Source organism: Myxine glutinosa, chromosome 2 (assembly GCF_964187855.1).
Source record: "Myxine glutinosa chromosome 2, kmMyxGlut1.1, whole genome shotgun sequence".
Taxonomy (NCBI): domain Eukaryota; kingdom Metazoa; phylum Chordata; class Myxini; order Myxiniformes; family Myxinidae; genus Myxine; species Myxine glutinosa.
This window is the reverse complement of record NC_136262.1, coordinates 166,209,471-166,228,390: the sequence shown is the minus strand read 5'-3', so window position 1 is coordinate 166,228,390 and position 18,920 is coordinate 166,209,471. Positions and strand designations below refer to the sequence as shown.

Genomic DNA, 18,920 nt, shown 5'->3' with positions numbered 1-18,920 from the left:
TCTCTAACGATGTTCTAATCATTTGCACCTGAGCTGGTGCACCTGATTCTAATTTTAGGTATTTGAAGTAGTGATAAATGTAGGGGTGTACTTACTTTTTCCACATGTGAAATTTGCATTTATGTTTATTTAAATTATACAATTGACGACAAAATGTAAATGTATCATGATATTTGTTATATTATATCACCTTTATCTATCAATATTGTTGAAATGAAGATCAAATAGCTGTATGTTGAAATACGTTGAAAAAGTCAAAACTTTACATGGGGTGTACTTACTTTTTCACGTGACTGTATGCTGCGTTACCTAGCTAGCTTGGTAGACCTGTATGCCAGCTCGCTTGGTAGACCTGTAAGCTAGCTAGCTTGGTAGACCTGTATGCTAGCTAGGTAGGCAGGCACACGTGTTTGTCCAAGGCTAACGTTCGACTGTATTCAGAACACATTCGCAACAACATGTAGCAAAGTTGTACTGGCTAAATTAGCTAATTTTTCACCAGAATGCAGGAAAATAAGTGTTTGACGCTCAAAATTTTCTGGGGGAGGACCGCCAGACCCCCCGCTAAAATTTCCCCCCCCCACCTCCCCCTGCTAAAATTCGCCCCCCCAAATAGGCTACCACCACAAGTATATTTCAGACCTGTGGGAAACACTGGCTGTCAATAAATGTATCCCAGATACACAGAACACATGTGTTGACAACATCAAATTGAGAAATACACTTACAAAACCTTTCCAAATGATTTAGAATCATTTTTATGCAAAAGCGCCCCCGATATTTTTTCATTATTTTCATCTTGCTAAAAAAAATTGTGGCCATTTTTGTATATGCACCCTTTATTTTTTGACCGAAACATATGACTTTTTTTTCTTTTTCTGCTGCAGGACCTGAAGACCCTGCAGGACCTGCAGCCTGAATCATGGAGCCTGAGTTCTCAACCAAGTAGCTGAAGAGAGAGCGGCCCGATACCAACTATACTGCTTGCCTAATATGTCAGAAGACACAGTAACGCTGGTCCTCTTCAGAAACTGACAGATCAAGGCTATCCTGCACTCCTATATGCTGTAACCAACAGAAAGGACGATGTCTCATTCAGACTTGAGAATGAGCTGGAACCTCAATGTGACTTTCTGGAAAGGAATCTTGTGTGGCATGCAGTGTCGCGCCAAGTACACAAATCGCAAAACTGTTGACCAGAGAAATAAAAAATTTGCAAAGCAAGAAGGCACTTCATCTGAAGCAGGACTCTCCACTGAGCCAGACAGCAGTGCTCCAAAAACACGGTTTTCAATGCCACAGACCATCAAATACAAGGAAGAATGCTTCATTTGTGGAAGAGCTCGCACTACCAAAGGGGATAGGATCCCTCCTTTTGATCGCCACTTATGATAGACAGAATTCAGTCTGGAAAAAAGCAAACAAACTTGAAGATGAGGATATGCTATGCATGATTCGTCGTCCTGATGGAAACAAATACACTGATATGATTGCTGGCGACTTCCGGTACCACAGGGACTGCATGAACTTCTACCTGACAAGACGTGTTCATAAACAGGAAAAGACAAGTACTGACACAATTCAATATGATGCTGCACTGACCCAACTGGTATCTCGCATGGATGAGCCCCTTTTCAGAGATGGTGCCATATTCTTCGTTACAGCTTTGAGGGATGAATTCCGTAAATACCTGGAAAACCATGGAGTTGACAATGTTAACTCATACAGATCTCAGTCCTTGGTAGCCCACCTTAAAAGGCACTAAGAAGTAGATGGCAACTGTAAGATAATGGTTGTACCACAAAAAGGATGCTCTAGCCTGGTTTGCTCTGCAGAATTGAACATTGGCTGCATGCTCACCAAGTTGAAGGAACTAAAGGAGACAGCTGAAGAGGCAGAGTATGAAGAAGAAAGTGACAATGAGGTGACACCTGATGATACCATAGTCTCCTCCTACAACACTGCAAAGAGAATACGGATGGAACTCCAGGACCAACGTAAGGCAGAGAAGCAGGCACTGAAGGCTGCAAGAGAAGCCAGATCATCTTCAGCCAGTGGAAGTCAGCAGATGCCTGGAAGTGAGACTGAAGACCCGTCACTGCAGCTGGAGATATCATACTTGGAGGCACCGCGGAGAGTGAGCTGCAACCTGTACAACCACCTGGCATGGTTGATAACAGATGCATCCCCAGAGGTGGGTGAGGACGGCCAGGTGAAAGTCAGTCCCAAGCAGCACAAACAAGTTCTCAACCTTGCCCAGGATGTCTGCCAAACAGTTGCAAGGATGGACTGGATGTGACACAGTGAGCTATCTCTACAGAAGAGCAAAATGGTGCACCTACAAAACTGCCGTTGATCACCTGGCAGACCTTCTGCCCCTGTGCAGATATGGTGATGCTGAAGAAAGCCTGGATGTTCAGGAAGATGTTGTGACAGCAGCTAGGCGATACATGGGGTCACTGTATGAGAGGAGTGACTTCGGTGGTAATTTGGATGCACTGCGAGCCCATCTCTTTGGTAACATCAAAGGAGACATGCGTTGCCTTCCACCTACCGAAGATGCCTTCCAGTTACACCTTCGCCGAGCCCTGCATCAGTTGGCTGTATGCAAGCGAGCACACATGTTTCAGCCAACCTACCCTGCTGCCACTGACTTTGGCAGAGAGCTTGTCAATGGTAAGTTGGTGGCAACCATGATGCTAAAGGAGGCAAAACCTGCAGAATTCAAACGCACCAAATACTGTCACTGCAAGAAAAGCATGTGTGCCCGAGGATGCTCCTGTGCGAGAGCCAATGTGAAGTGTGTCATCGCATGTCTCTGCACCGGCGACCCCAACAAATGTTCAAGGATTGAACTCACACTCGAAGACAGTGACATGCATTACACATAAGTTATTTTGTTCAGTGCAATGTTGATTTCATGTGATATTACAGACGTTGTTGCCAGTATTTTTTAGTTTGTTATGTTCAATTCTTTTGTTCAGTTAAAGTTTCATTTCATTTTTTCTACACACTGGTCACTAATCTATCCAAATTCAGCTGCGTAACAATCATTGTTTTATTGGCTTGTCATCCTGTGTACATTTTGTTAAAAAAATTATTTTGCTGTTTTGTATTTCTTATGTTACAAGTATTTTCTTTGGGGGCACAGGGTTCTGTTAAAATTAAAAAGATGCCTTGGCCAGGATGTTTAATAAAATGGACATAAACTACCATGATGCAAAATATACGGTATGTCTCTAGGATTTTTTAGCGTAAGGGTAATAAAATCACCACAGATCCGTTGATTTGGTTTGATTTTCAGAATGTTTACTGTGGAATGACTATGTTTGGTGAAAAGAATGACACATTGGCTGATGTCATAACTCAGGGCATAGTTGATTACTAATGAAGTAAAGATGAAAATAATGAAAAAATGCAAAAAAAATCGGGGGCTTTATGCTTTTGCATAAAAATGATTCTAAATCATTTGGAAAGGTTTTGTAAGTGTATGTCTCAACACGTGTTCTGTGTATCTGCGATGCATTTATTGACAGCCTACACAACCCACTGAGGATTTTAAGAAAAAAAAACATCTTTCACATTTTTCAGTCAAAAAAGAAAGGCTGCATATACAAAAATGGCCACAATTTTTTTTCGCAAAGCTTCCGGCAGAGCAGACCTCTCATTCAGCGGACCTTAATGTCCAAATTAATAGAAAAAACACAAACAAAAAGTATAGCATGCCATGTCAGGTCCAACCCATTTTATTGAGCTTTTGAGCCTGTGGATCCCAGACGATGTATAACAACCAACCAACCACCGTTAGAGGCCATTTTTCCCCGCAGAGCAGGGGTTGGCATTTTTCGGGCACTGTGGTCCCCTTGTTGAATCAATGTTTTATGGCCGGATGCCCTTCCTGCCGCCAACCCTGTTGGTCGCCTCTTGCGACACACAGGGAATTACCAGTGTACTGGTACTCAATTTGCCGACCTCAGAAGGATGACAATGACAGGCTGAGTCAACCCCCCCCCCCCCCCCCCGGCGTTAATTCAGCGATCGACCGGGATTCGAACTAGGATCCCAAGCCGGCACCCTAACCGCGAAGCCAACACCAGACTTCAATGCAAGTAACTGTATGAACATTGCAATTTACCTGGATTTGGAAGAATTGTCCCATTTCTAACAAGATGGCTTCAGCAGATGCATGGGCTTCCTTACTGACTATTTCCACCTGTGGAAATGGTGGCAACAAACAAATTTTTTTTAAATGCATTAAACTTAAATCCTTCGAACACATCTCAACATATCTTCACTACCTTCAAAATCATAACCCTACCATGTACATTGCAGCAGCGATGGGTAGATAGAAGGAGTAAAATGCTGTCTTGTATTTTGCAATTGTTTCATAGCTGAAAAATAAGGCATTTAATGAAACACTACAACAATTAACTGGTTTTATAATTTGACTGATCGAGTTCTTTTTATTCCCCCCTCACCGCTCCTCTGTGAAACTGCTGAAGTCGATCTTATCTGGCTGTGCTGTCAACAGGTCCAACGCCTGTCCCAGTTCAGTCTTGTATGAAACCTACACATCCGGCAAAAGCACAAAGTTTGCTCAAAACTTCACAATGCGAATTTTTTGTAAGATTGGAGATGTGATTTTAAAAATTCCAGAATCAAATATTTTCAGAAAGGACAAGAGCTCACAATTGGAAAAATTCACTTGGGCTTCTAGAAAAAACGAAGTGTAATTATTGGTAAAAAAAAAAAAAAAGGAAAAAAAAGAAGGTGGGGGTGGTGGTTGTGCCAAAAAAAACAAAAAAAAACAACAAAAAAAACCTCGTGGAAGAGCTAGTACACTGAATGGATGAAGATGTACCAGACAAAAACCGGGTACAAAACACGGATGCATGGAGTGGACAAAATGGATACAGAAGGAAACTCCAAGGAGGGAAACCTGGAAACTTGGAAGGAGGGGGGGGGGGGGGAGAGGATTTGGTTGGGTGAGGAGGGGGTTAACAAAGTCAAATATCATGGTTTTGGATTGGGGACATTCCAACAATGGTGATGAGCAGCTGTCCTGAAGACCCAAAGGGAAGAATGAGATTGAAGAGGATGTGAGAGTTGATTCCACAGGCAGTAAATAAAGAGGAACAATAGAGTGGAGGTGAGCAGTGACCCTGGATTTAGGTAGTTTCACCAGAAGGGGGTTGATGGTGGACCACATGTGCCCTGCAGAAACCTGAGGGTGGCAAAGCACAGAAAGAGCAGAGGGTGCAAAACCAGAAAGGAGGTACTACAAGACAGAGACCACCGACCTGTCTGTGACGGCAAGTGTTAGACCCACAGACTCAGCTTTGAACATCGCAGGAGATTCCAATAATATTGAAGGGCTTGGTCTAAACGGCATCAAGCTGAGCAAAATGTGAGGTAGGTGAGCCCGTCCAGAAGGGACAGCAGTACTCCATAAAGCAGTGTATGAAGACCTTACAGGTGGATAGGAGTTCAGGTGTGCCAAGGAAGGACTTTGTACTACGGAGGATGCCCAGTCGGTGGCTGGCTTTGGAGGCAAACTTTGAATTGTGGTTTGCCCAAGAAAGATCATGGCTGAAAGTGAGACCCAAGAGTTTGAATGACTGTACTTCCTCAAGAGGCATATAGGATTGTTAAGAAAGTATATAGGAGGGTTTTCCAGACGGTCCTTTTGGAGAGGAATCGTGAGAGTGTGACATTTGTCAGGATTGACACACATATTCCAAGTGTTTGACCATCTTGTGATTATATCAGGGCCTGGAGAGAGGGAAGAGGCTGCAGCTTGTCTGTCTGAAGGATAAGGTACATCACGGCAGAGGGTGGAGTCGTCAGCAAATAGATAGAGGGATTTTTAAGTCAGAGAGATCATTTATGAAGATTGGGAATAGGACTGGGCCCAGAACACAGCCTTGAGGCAATTCAGCCTCGACAGGGAGAGGAAATGAAAGGATTCTGTTGAGAGGCACACGTTGGCTACACGAGTAGAGGAAGTCAATAATCCATGTGTGGAGTTGACCTTGGATGCCAAAGGCAGATGGTTTGGAGAGCAAGGCGGAATGCCACACTGTATCAAAAGCACGAGATATGCCCAGAGAGACGGCCCTAAACGTATTCATGCCTGACATTGAGGCCCTCCGTCCATTGTTGGGTCAGTAGAGGCAGCATACCCAAGGTGGAGTGACCTGCTTTGAAACCAAATTGGTGATCCAAGATGCAGTTGTTGGAGAAAAGGAAGGATTTCATATCAACTGTGATGAGGTATTCATAACCTTGCTGATGATTGGAAGTAAACTGATAGTTTTGGAGTTAAAGGCATCAGTTTTTGTACTTTTTTTAAGCAATGCAGTAATCAGTCATGAAGCTTTGAATGGGGTCGAGTGGGGGTGGATGCTTTTCCTGATACCATTACTCTCAATTTTGAAAGACAGAGATAAAGATCATGGGATGGGAGATTAGAATGCTTGTAAAATGCATGGAGAAATGCTGTGCTATATGAGCGGGGGTGAGGGGTAGGGTTGAGGTTTGTGGTGGAAGTGCAAAGCCATCAAAAATCTCACAAAAACAATCGTTTCGTAGAATAAGAAAATAAGAAAAAGAAGGAGAGACTGACCACATGGTGGAGAAGAAGAACACGTGTAGCATTTGTGAAAGAGATACATGTGTAGCATTTGGGAAAGGGTTGAAATGCATTGTTAAAATATTTTTTTTTTAAAGAAGAAGCATTTATATTTAATGAAGAATCCGTTTAGAGAAAAAAAAGAGGGGGGGGGGGGGGGTGTAGAACCAGGAGAACAAGGAAATGCAATAGAAATGAGAATCGTTATGGAGTCAAAAATAAAGTTGTTGTTGTCGATTGTTTGTTACGATTTTTAAAAAAACAACAACACAACAACAGGCATTTTAAGGACATTTTCCCTGCAAGAGCGGGGGTTAGCCTTGTGGTCCCCATGACATTCTTCTCCATTTTGCCCTATTTTCTGTATCTCCCCTTGTTAACCCCCTTACCCGCATTTCTTCTTCCACCATCTTTAGCCAAGTCTTTCTCGGTCTTCCCCGTCATCTACTTCCTTCTACATTCATTTCCATCACTCTTCTCAACCAGTCACTTTCGTCCTTCCTCAACACATGACCAAACCATCTCAAATTGTTTCTCTTCACAGCATCAATCACAGGCTCTATTCCCATCATATTTCGCAATTCATCATTTGTCTTCGTCTCTCTCAACGATACTCCACACATCCACCGAACCATTCGCATTTCCACCCTTTCCAGCCTTCGTTGCTGCTCTACGTTCATTACCCATGTCTCGCTCCCATAAACCATAACACTTGTTACACATGCAGCATACACCTTTCCCTTCAGCTTCAACGACATTCCCCTCCTCGTCAGCACGCCACTCAGTTCCCGAAACTTCTTCCATGCACATCTCACTCTAGCAACCGTTGCCGAGTCTGATCCACCTTCTCCATTCAGCATGTCTCCTAGGTAACAAAAAGTTTTCACACCTTCCAGGTTCACGCCATCTCCAAGATCCAACTCAACATTTCCTCCATCTGCAGCTCGCTCTGTGCACACCTTACACTTGAATGTAGCTGCCACACTGGTTAATGACCCTCTCAAACCACTACATTTTTGATGAACCCATTCAGCGCACATTGCACATTGAATGGAATTCACTCCCACACCCTTCCTGCACACAGCACATGGCCACTTCTCAGTTCTTTCCACCTCACGACATGCTTTACCACTTGCCATCACCTTCGTTTTTCTGATATTCACCTTCAGACCTTTTGTCTCCATACATTCCCTCCACTTGTTCATCTTCGCCTTCAGTCCATCCATACTTTCTGCAATCAACACCAGATCATCTGCATACAACTCCCAAGGTAAACCCTCCTTTACGTTCCGAGCCAGCACCTCCATCACAGCTACAAATAGTAGTAGACTTAGTACCGACCCCTGATGCACTCCCACCTTCACCTCAAACTCACCACGATTCCCGTCCTTCGTCCTTAAAGCTGTGCGCGCTCTTTTGTACATTGCCATCACTACTCTGATCAACCATTCCTCCACTCCTAACTTCCTCAATGCCCATGTCACTACTTCACGTGGAACCCCATCGAATGCTTTCTCCAGATCAACAAACCCAAGAAACAACTTCTTCCTCTTCTCCATGTACTTCTCCTGCAACTGCCTCACAATAAAAAGCGCGTCTGTCGTTCCTCTTCCTGGCATAAATCCACACTGCATTTCGTCAATCTTCACTTTCTTCCTTATCCTCGTCTCCAACACCCTTTCCAATACCTTCATTCCATGCTCCAATCACTTTATCGCTCGATACGAGCCACAGTCCAGAGGGTCACCTTTCCCGTTGTATCGAGGGACGAGGGTACTCAGTTCCCAATCCACTGGAATGCGGCCTTCTTTCACCACCAGATTGCAGATCGCTGTCATTCTCTTCACACCCCAACTTCCCGCTGCCTTCAACATATCTCCCACAACTCCCGTCGGCCCTCCCGCTTTTCCACTCTTCATTGCTTTTATCGCTTCCTCAACTTCCTTCTCAGTTATCTTCTCTGCCGGTCCTAAAACTGGGTTACTCTCTATGTTGCCATCCCATTCATTCTCTGCATTCAACAGTATTTCCATATATCTCTTCCATCTTCCTTTAATTCCATCTGGGTCCACAACGATTTGTCCCACTTCATCCTTCAAGCAACTCACCCCCATCACACCTCTCTTTCGCTATCTGCTTTGCAATCCTGAATACTGCTCTCTGACCCTCTTCCAAATCCAAGCGTTCTCCAAACATTTTCCGACATGCCTCCTGCACCTTTGTTACCTCTTTCTTTGCAGCCTTCTTGGCTGCCTTATAACTTTCATGCTCTGCCTTTTTTGCCCCCATACATTTCGCCTTCTGCCAACTCCTTGAACTTCTTCCTCTTCTCGTCAATCTTATTTCCAACTTCATCATCCCACCACTATGTTTCCGAGTGCCTCGGTGGTCCTTTTGTCCATCCACATACCTCACCAACGGCTCCCAACAGACTATGTTTCATTGACATCCAACCACTTTCAAGCTCAACCACATCATCCTCGACCATACTCAACCTCTCTTTTAACGCCTCCCTCACTGTCACCTCTTTCAACCTCCACACCTTCATTCTCGCTTGGTACTTCACCCACCGAGCTCTCATCGCACCTTTCACCCATATGTCGCAGACAACCAAGTGGTGCTGTGAAACAGCCTCCTCCCCCGGGATCACCTTTGTGTCCCGGAGGTGCCCCCTATCTCACCTGCACACCAGCAGGTAGTCAACGGTTGTCATCGACCCACCTGACGTGTATGTAACAAGCTTATTATCCTCTTTCTGGAACTGAGTATTACAAATCAACATCTCAGCTCCATCAGCAAACTCCAAAATCCTTTCACCTTCTCCATTTCTCACACCATATCCGTAACCCCCATAAACTCCCTCAAAACCATCCATACTCCTTCCCACATGTCCATTTAGGTCTCCTCCTACCACAACAACTTCCTCATTTTTCACGTTTTCCATCAGCTTCTCTATCGCACACCAGAACTTGTCCTTCTCTTCATTGCTTCGACCAACCTGCGGAGCATATCCCGAGATGACGTTCACCAAGAGCTTTCCAATCATCATTTTCACCATCATCAACCTATCACTCACTCTAGTCACACTCACCACACTGTCTACAAACTCCTCAGAAAACAGGACACCAACACCATTTACGCCTTCTGGGCATCCCTGCCACACAAACTTGTATTTCTGTCCCTGCCTAACCTTCACCATTCTCACACCACTTCCCTTCCATCTCGTCTCCTGCACACAACATATGTCCACTCTTCTTCTGACCAATACTTCCACCACTTCTCCTGATCTCCATGTCATTGCCCCTACATTCCATGTCCCAAACCTCAGAAACCGATCTCCACGTCGGGCATCAGACGTTTCGTCATCAGAAATGGAGTGATTTCCACCCTTGCATCGATCGGGTTCCCCACCTTGAGTTTTGACGAGAGGGAGTGGGGTCCCCAACGGGGTACTTCGGGCTGTACCCTGCCCATATGTAGTTGTAATTGTCATGGTTCTCTTTTTGAGGCAATGTTTTTATGGCCGGATGCCCTTCCTGACGCCAACCCTTTTAGTCGCCTCTTACGACACGCAGGGATACGGTGTACCTATTCTAAATCGGGGTACACACCGGGATTTTTTTAAAAAGAGGAAAGGAAATAGAAATAGGAAATAGTGTTGAGGAAATGGAAGCAAGATACCCAGAAACTGACCCAGGACTAAGCAGGGTACACATTCTATCCGAGGAAGTACTGGTTTCATTACTTTCCTCCACCATGTGCTCTGGTTGAGGAATGTAGAATGCATATGACACAAAACTGAACAGTTCAGTGCACCAGTTCATGTTCTGTGATGAATGAGCATGATGCCATCCATGTGTATAGTATCCTATGTGTAACAAGACAAGTAATGCCTTGGCTCAATGTAATCGGTGCTTCCTGTTAAACCAAAACTGCAACATTTTAGCAAAATATCTAAAATAAGCAGTTACACCACAATTTTCTTCTTTCACAGCCACAATTATTCCCACGTTATTGTGGGGTTAGCCAGGGGAAGGTTTTAGCTCATGTCTTTCACGAACCGGCTGGCCAGACCTGATGCTCGACTAAGTATTTAGGGTCAGAATTTTGAATTTGGCCATGGTGCTGGTGATAGCTTATCATCTCTTCAATGTGGGATCTTTAACGTCCACCAACTAACACCGGAACTCAGAATTTAACGTTCATCTGAGGAATCACCCTGCCTGTGAAACAACGGGATGGCAGTTAATAGCTGGGATGGGATTCAAACTCAAGCCAGACAGATTAGAGGCAAGTACTGTAAAATGTAACAAAAAATTACTGCATTACTAGTTCAATACCTTTCAATGTTAATTCAACAATCAAAATAAATGCCTTATTAACAAAGATGGTTTAATGGGTGAAACCCAAAAGTTGTCAAAACATTTTGATTTACTGTACTCTTTAGAGAGCGTCGGTGCTGCCAAAGCAGTTTCTTGGCAATGGTTATACTGGGTAGTTTGCCATTACCTTCCCAGCATTGTTTGTCTTTGCTCTATCTTCTTAAATGCTGCGCATCAAGCAAGGAGGGAATGCCAGGGTAAAAATGGATAATTGTCTTCTCTGGACCAATCAGAGACAGCCATGGCCAAGAGCATGCTGGGGAAATGCATCATGTGACCTAGTTTAGCTGGGCCAAGGGAAATATGCTTGCTTGTACAGGGTTGGCTGAGAGCTATTCACAGATGCTGGGCAGAACTTCTTCTTTATGCTGAGATGGCAAAAACATGTTTTATCTGTGATTTGACCTTGTGCAAACATGTGAAGCCAAGGTTCCGTTACATCAGCTTTTGCTCTTATCTTATGCGGCAGTTTCCACTTTTGCCTTCCTTTGTCAAAATCAACGTGGGTATATGTATTGAATGCCATCTTGAGTGGAATTCAGAGATCTGCTTGCCTGGGGTCAAACTTTTCTCTCCGTATGTACGTAATTAATAAATAATTATTTGTCTATCAAGTGTTGTCTGTCATTTTTGATACAGGAGGACAGACTCCCACAGGAACACGCACCATTTAAAAAAGTATTGGGTATGACTCAGCTGGGGTTTGAACCACTGACCTCCTGAACTCAGAGAGGATGCTCTAACCATTATGTGCAAAACATTCAAAATGCAAAATATGTCAAAGTGCTCCCCACAGTACCTGCAGAAATAGCTCAAGCACGTTGAGGTAGAAAGGCTTTTCCATGCAATACTTCTTCAGCAGTTCATAAATCATTGACTTGAGCAGAAAAGAATCATTTATTGCATACAAACCGACACCTTCCTGCAAATAAAGGTGGTATGGTTAGTTTCTCTGCAATAGACAAGTCGGCGAATCAGATCCTATAGGATTCCACAGTTACAGCTCGTACTCACTTTTTTGTACCAGCAGGGCTTTCCACGTCGCATGGTCGAATTATCCATGATATCATCTGCCACCAAAAGTGAAGCTTGAAGCTAAAAAACATGAAAGATTATTGGATGTTCCTTCTCAGATGTGCACAGGTACATTTTAAGTTCAACTCAAAGTGGAAAACAGGGAACAAACATCATCCTTTAAACATCACCATTAAATAAATAAATGGCTTCGTTCAACAGAAATATAGAAAGTCTTAGGCTAGCCCATTCCCGAAGGAATAGGAGAGGCTATTGTAGTTTGTCAGGGTTAGTGGGTGTCAGAGTGCGTGTCATTATCCACATGGATGTGAACTTCAAAGCCACGAGGCAGCCAACGTTAATATAGCACCCCCGGTATGTGAATTGAAAGGGGTCGCCCAGACAAATACATCAGTGGGGTTCTCTATTGTCAAATGCTCTGTCTTGTTCAAAATATATTTGTTATGACATCCACATTTAGGACTAGAACGGCACTCGGTAGAACGCATACCTCCACCAGGCTGAGCAGTTTACGTTTTGTATCCCACCAATAGGCCAGATCTGCATCGGGCCCTGGACCAAAATCCAATTGGATTGTTTGTCACCTAACCAACTCATCCACCTCATTTTGTCATGAGTCATCCACAACTTTTTGAAATATCGTGTTACGTATCCTTTTTGGCCCCATTTCCCAATGGTGAAGAATCACTTGGAAGATTTAAAACAATAGCCCCAAGTGGGCTGACCATAATCTGATATAAAAAAAATTGAAACCTGGCCATTGTGCGGGTTACTGTCTTGTATTAATGTGTCAAGTTTCAGAACAATCAGTCGGGCGATAAGGGAAGAGCAGCGAAAGGTTAATGGACGGACGGATGACCGGATAGACATCCAGACATCTTGACCCATTTTATAAGTTAACTCTTCGAGAATAGAGATGAGATGACCCAAAAATACTCGTACCGGTTCCGGATAGTCACCAAAAACGAATCAATTAATCCTCGTCACACAACCAACTTGACCACTAAGATTCGTTCAAATCCGTCCATACCTTTATAAGATATTGTGCTATATTTCCTTTTTGGCTCTACCTCTCAATGGTGAAGAATCACTTAAAAAAATTAATGTATCCAGATCCATAACTTGGTCCTAGTCTTTCACGAAATGGCTAGCCAGGCCTGACGTTCGATTAAGGTCGGAAAAAGGAATTTGGCTGTGCTGGCGCTAGCCCACCTACTCTTTATGAAGGACACCTTGAGATCTTTATCATCCATTAACTAATACCAGCAGCCGTGACTCCCAGTTTATCGCCCACCGAGGGACGACACACATTGATAAAACACCCTGCCTGCAAAACACCTAGATGACAGTGTATAGCTGGGTCGAGATTCAAACCCAGGCTAGACAGCTTAGAGGTGAGTGTGCATACCTGTAGGCCATTTTGCCAGCCACTAGACATTGAATGAAATATCTACCAATAAAATAGGCTCATATTCCCTTCCGTAGGTAAAATTTCCATAAATTAACCAATGCCATTCAGAGGGTTTATAGATACTGTGTTAAGGAAAACCAAATAAAGTATCATTTTGTGAATACCGGCTTTATTAAAAACATAAACTTCAACATAAAAAAGTATCATAAAACACTCCTCAGCTACAATTCCCTCAAATAAAAGAAGCATCTAGCTCTCCTGAAACTCCATACTTGTTCGGAAGGAGTGGGAGCGTTGGTGAAGCTCAGACAACTGGCGGCAAACACTACCTGCTGATCACTGAACAAATTTTGCAAAAATTACTGTTATCTCGTGGAGACACATTAGGAAGGTCAGTCGACTTTCAATAGTTGTTCATACCCAAACTTCGGCAAATTGTGATTATGTTCAAAGCATTATATATCCAAACCATTAGGTTAATGGCTAAACCACCATGTTTAAATGTTTCACTCACCAGTTCCACACACAAACCAATAATCATGGCAATGGTGATGTTATCCTCAGTTTTTTGACTGGGGCTGGCAAGTTGGCGGTACGAGGCAACAACGGACAATCCCCGGTTCTTCTTCCCACCGGTTAAGTTGTACTCCAGCACCTGAGAATGTATGTACACCATATTTGGAGTTAATGCACCAAACATGGATGATTTGACTACACAAAGTAAATCAAAAACCTAATTAACGAACAAAACAAGGTGAAAAGCAGTGTGGTCTGAGTGTTAGTAAGCACTGTTATAAGTCAGGTTGTGGAAAATAAAATGCTATAATGTGGTAAACTGGCAGAATTACTCAAGCTCTTCATACACGCACAAGGTACGTATGAATAGGTGTAGGCAAAGATATGACAAATAAAGTAAAAGGCACAAGGGATAGCTGGCCTCTCCACTTATACAGCAAATTTTAAAAATCCGACTGGTCTCACCCTGTGACAATATTGTACTGGAACCCACAAGTGCTCATGATGTTGGTCCAAGTTCGGAGCACTTCAATAGTTCCATTTGTACAACTCCCGACTGCTTAATAACAATGACAATGCTTCCTGGATGTGATTAGTCGGTGAAACACGATGCGTCCATACGGTAGGTGGCACTTGTGTGTTCCAAATACAATCTCGCCTCACCAATCACAGATAGTGGTGCAACATTAGCCAGTATATATGCCAAAAGGCTTCAAAATGACTAAGTGGTGACTGGTCAGGTCAATCTTTTGGGACTGCCTTTGGTAACATGGAAGCCAGTGCTACTTGCCGCTTGGTCGGGTTGTCGGCGACTAAACCATTGTCGGTTGTCGGCGGCTCCCCATCCCCCAGAGAATCCAGTACAAAATCCTCCTCTTGACATACAAAGCCCTCCATAACCTGGCCCCATCCTACCTGGCTGACCTCCTCTCCAGACACACTCCCACCCGCAACCTCCGCTCTGCTGGTACCAACCTCCTGACCCCCTCCATCCGGACCAAATTCAGATCCTGGGGGGACAGGGCCTTCTCCATCGCTGCTCCCACCCTCTGGAACTCACTACCTCACACCATCAGAGACTCCTCGAGGAGTCCTCCGAGTCCGAGGATCCTCCTCACTCACCACATTCAAAACATCACTAAAGACCCACCTGTTCAACACTGTATTCAACATTCAACCCACAGCATTTAACCCCTGACTATCTCTTCTCCTTCTCCCTCCTTTTGCTTTAAATATTTCCCTATTGATTCTTGTCTTTTTGCAATTGTTGTTTTCATGTATTGTTATGCATTATGTTTTCCACTCTGTCAAAGCGCCTTTGGGCTTCTGGAAAAGCGCTATACAAAATAAATGAATTATTATTATTATTATAAACGAACACCCCCTCACTGGCTTTGCTAGTAGGGAGTGACTGCCACCCTGCCTGGACCAAAAATAACACCTGGCAAAGGGTGGATGAGCTTCCGTAAGGAGCCAACGGCCATCCACTAAAGAGATGGTGTCTCCTAAAAACACCCATTCGGTTTGGACTGGTTCCAGTCATACCAAGGTCTTGAAAAATGGTACGCGCTGCTCCTTTGCTAGATAAGGTAGAGCACGGACAATCCCCATCGGTTGGCATCCATGGATAGGAGGAAATGGCCCGCTGAGTACGGTGAGAAAAGCGGCGCCATTGTTATGATGTGGCTGGTACCCCAAGTATCCCGGGAAGTGTCGTTAGTGACGGCACTTCCCCCAAAGCTCAATGGCTGTTAGTGTTTGTCTCATCAGTGTGTGCGTGTGTGTGCGTGTGTGTCAGCTCTATTACAAGCCTTAGCCTATGTATTAAAAAGAAATGGATGAAACAGCGATGTGTTGCTCTGATGAGCCCCAACTCGGGCAAAACCTTTCAGTAGCTTTGCTTTTCATCTGCTTGGTGACAACTTTTGACTTTGACATTCGTGTAATACTCGAGGCCCTTCTGGGTTTGCAGTCATGATGTCATAATCATGGCATTGGGTCAACTTCTGGGCAGTTCAATAATTCCATATATATATCCCAAATAATGTCACAATATATAAGCAAATTAGCATTCTACTTAGAGCTTAAGACGCTAATAGCAGCAAAACAAGAGTGTGAACCCTTCAATGAGTCCAACCTCTTTCAGCCTGCAAAATGCACTTTCCAAGTGGCCATCCTTTTTCTGATCCTCTGCGAGGTCCAGCTTTACTCGGTTAAGAAGCCCCATGAACACCTCAGCATCAGAGGCAGCCACCACTGGAGGAGAGATGCCACTCATCTTGCTCGTAACCAACTGCTGCACAGGAATTCTATTGCAGACAACACACACACATTCCAGCTAAAATTAAAAGCAAAAGTTTGCAATGAAAGTACAAAGTTTACATTGTTAAACTAGAACGGCACTCAGTAGAGAGCATACCTCCACCTGGTTGGCCATATCACTCAATGGAGAAGAATCACTTTAAAAATTATACTAGCCGGATCCGGATCTTCACCATAATTGAATCGATTCTTCCTTGTCACACGCAAAACATGTCCCAACAAGTATCGTCCAAATACATCCATAACGTTTTGAGATATCCTGCTATGTATCGTTTTTACCCCAACTCCCAATGGTGAAGAATCGCTTAAAAATTAAATAATTCTCATAACCGAATCCAAATTCAGATCTTCACCCAAATCGAATCGAATCGTCCTTATCAGACACCCAACTGGTCCACCAAGTTTCGTCCAAATCCATCCACAACGTTTTGATATATCCTGCTATGTATCGTTTTTGGCCGGATCTCACAATGGTGAAGAATCACTTAAAAATTAAATAATTCTCATAACCGAATCCAAATTCAGATCTTCACCAAAATCGAATCTAATCGTCCTTATCAGACACCCAACCGGTCCACCAAGTTTCGTCCAAATCCATCCACAACTTTTTGATATATCCTGCTATGTATCGTTTTTGGCCGGATCTCCCAATGGTGAAGAATCACTTAAAAATTAAATAATTCACATAACCGAATCCAAATTCAGATCTTCACCAAAATCGAATCGAATCGTCCTTATCAGACACCCAACCGGTCCACCAAGTTTCGTCCAAATCCATCCACAACTTTTTGATATATCCTGCTATGTATCGTTTTTGGCCGGATCTCCCAATGGTGAAGAATCACTTAAAAATTAAATAATTCACATAACCGAATCCAAATTCAGATCTTCACCAAAATCGAATCGAATCGTCCTTATCAGACACCCAATCGGTCCACCAAGTCTCGTCCAAATCCATCCATAACGTTTTGAGATATCCTGCTATGTATCGTTTTTGGCCCTATCTCCCAATGGTGAAGAATCACTTTTTAAAATTCTACTAGCCGGATCCGAATCCGGATCTTCACCAAAATCTAATATTTTCGTCCTTGTCACATTTGCTACATCGCTGCCAAATTTCGTCCGAATCCGTCCACAACTTTTTGAGATATTTTGTTCACAAACGGACAAAGAGCCAGCCAGACAAGGGGTGAAAACATAACGTAACCTCCATCCTTTGGTGGTGGTGGAGGTAACACTAACACTAACAAACTTAAAATATTTACATTTATAATTTACATCGCAAATTTGGGACAAATATCTCGACAGAGACTCCTTACTAACTTATAGTATGCCAATCAAATCAATTGGTCAAATACATCGCAAACTCACAATGGCCTGCAACAGGTGTTGCAAAGAGCGAATGCGCCGATTGCGCTCGGATGGAACCAGGTTACCGCTCCACTCGTTCGAGCACTTCCCGCGACTCCATTGGTTGATGGAATGGCTCGAGGTAATCTCCTCAGCAATATCGACCAATGAGAAGAGGCACGTTCGAGCTGGCGAGACTGCAGTGAGAGCGAGCTCATTGTCCGAGTCGGTCGATATCACGTGACGACGGTGGCCTGCGATAACCAAAACGCACATTCAACGCAATTTTGTATTGAAAGTGTGATCGTAATAAAAACAATTCAACATATAAACCTGACCGATTCGAATGTATTTCACCGATGCACGCTTCAGCAGTGAAATTAATATTCATTTTTCATTCAATCAGGATTCAGGAATGTCGATGAATAATACCAATTCGAGTGTAAATTGTCTCCATGTCTCTCGGTCCCTGCTCTCAAATGTTGTGTTTGTGTCCTTCCCCCTCTCTCCCCATCTTGTCTACCGCTCCCGATGTTATTTGTTTTATGTGTCTGTTTGTCTTTCTGTGTGATTAATGTTCGCTCTTTCACGAGCCTCGATCTTGTATACAAAAAAAAAAAAAAAAAAAAAAAATGTCATTCGAAGCAACGCACACGAAGTTCGATTTACCTTTTATTATTCAGGTCGTCCAACGTGTGAGGTAAAGTGCCTCCCATTCCATCAAAGTCTTAAATGAACAGTTCAAAGCACCACGGGCCGGTTTTGTGCGGCAACAAACCCGCCAATATACGTACGGTACTGTGGTGAAATTGTATCAAAGAAGCGACCAGGTGCCATACAACTAGTGACCACTACGCGGCTACTAGTTCAAAATGACACCATTTGCATTCTGGATGAGATTAAAATTTATAAAATTTACTTCTTGATTAATTCTGTGAATCTGTGAGGGCGAGACTACCGGAAGTAAGCTGTAACACGTGCCACTTTGGTGGTTTGTTTTCAACGTATCCAATCACGTGGATGTTGTCGCGAGAGGGAGCACTAACCGGAAGTTACGTGTTCCGCGGGCGCCGATTCCGTCTCAACTTCGGATATTTCCGGCCGTGAAAAGCTATTCCCTACAGCCGCGAGATTTCGAAAAAATAATTCTTCGTCAATTTTAGAATATTTGACGCCGTTTTCAGCCTCCGAAACGCGGTAACGATAATAGCCGGCGAAGCCGGTGTTGTCAATGAACGAGTACGTATTATGTTGAAAACCTGATTATGCCTTG

The 18,920-nt window shown here is 43.6% G+C and overlaps 1 protein-coding gene across 2 annotated transcripts in view; it reads right to left on the bottom strand.

Moving 5' to 3' along the window:
* Positions 1-18,583, bottom strand: part of FDPS (farnesyl diphosphate synthase) — a 32,910-nt gene extending 14,327 nt beyond the window's left edge. The window contains exons 1-9 of one of the 2 annotated variants that reach the window (XM_068097750.2): positions 18,317-18,583; positions 17,669-17,901; positions 16,113-16,284; positions 13,974-14,114; positions 12,028-12,108; positions 11,813-11,935; positions 4,479-4,567; positions 4,319-4,391; positions 4,136-4,213 (exon numbers count right to left, since the gene is read on the bottom strand). In XM_068097750.2, coding sequence (XP_067953851.2) covers positions 4,136-4,213; positions 4,319-4,391; positions 4,479-4,567; positions 11,813-11,935; positions 12,028-12,108; positions 13,974-14,114; positions 16,113-16,284; positions 17,669-17,865 — 954 coding nt within the window. In that variant the 5' untranslated portion in view covers positions 17,866-17,901; positions 18,317-18,583. The remainder of the gene's footprint in view (positions 1-4,135; positions 4,214-4,318; positions 4,392-4,478; positions 4,568-11,812; positions 11,936-12,027; positions 12,109-13,973; positions 14,115-16,112; positions 16,285-17,668; positions 17,902-18,316) is intronic. The other variant, XM_068097751.2, reaches the window with a different exon arrangement.
* Positions 18,584-18,920: the final 337 nt, after the last annotated feature.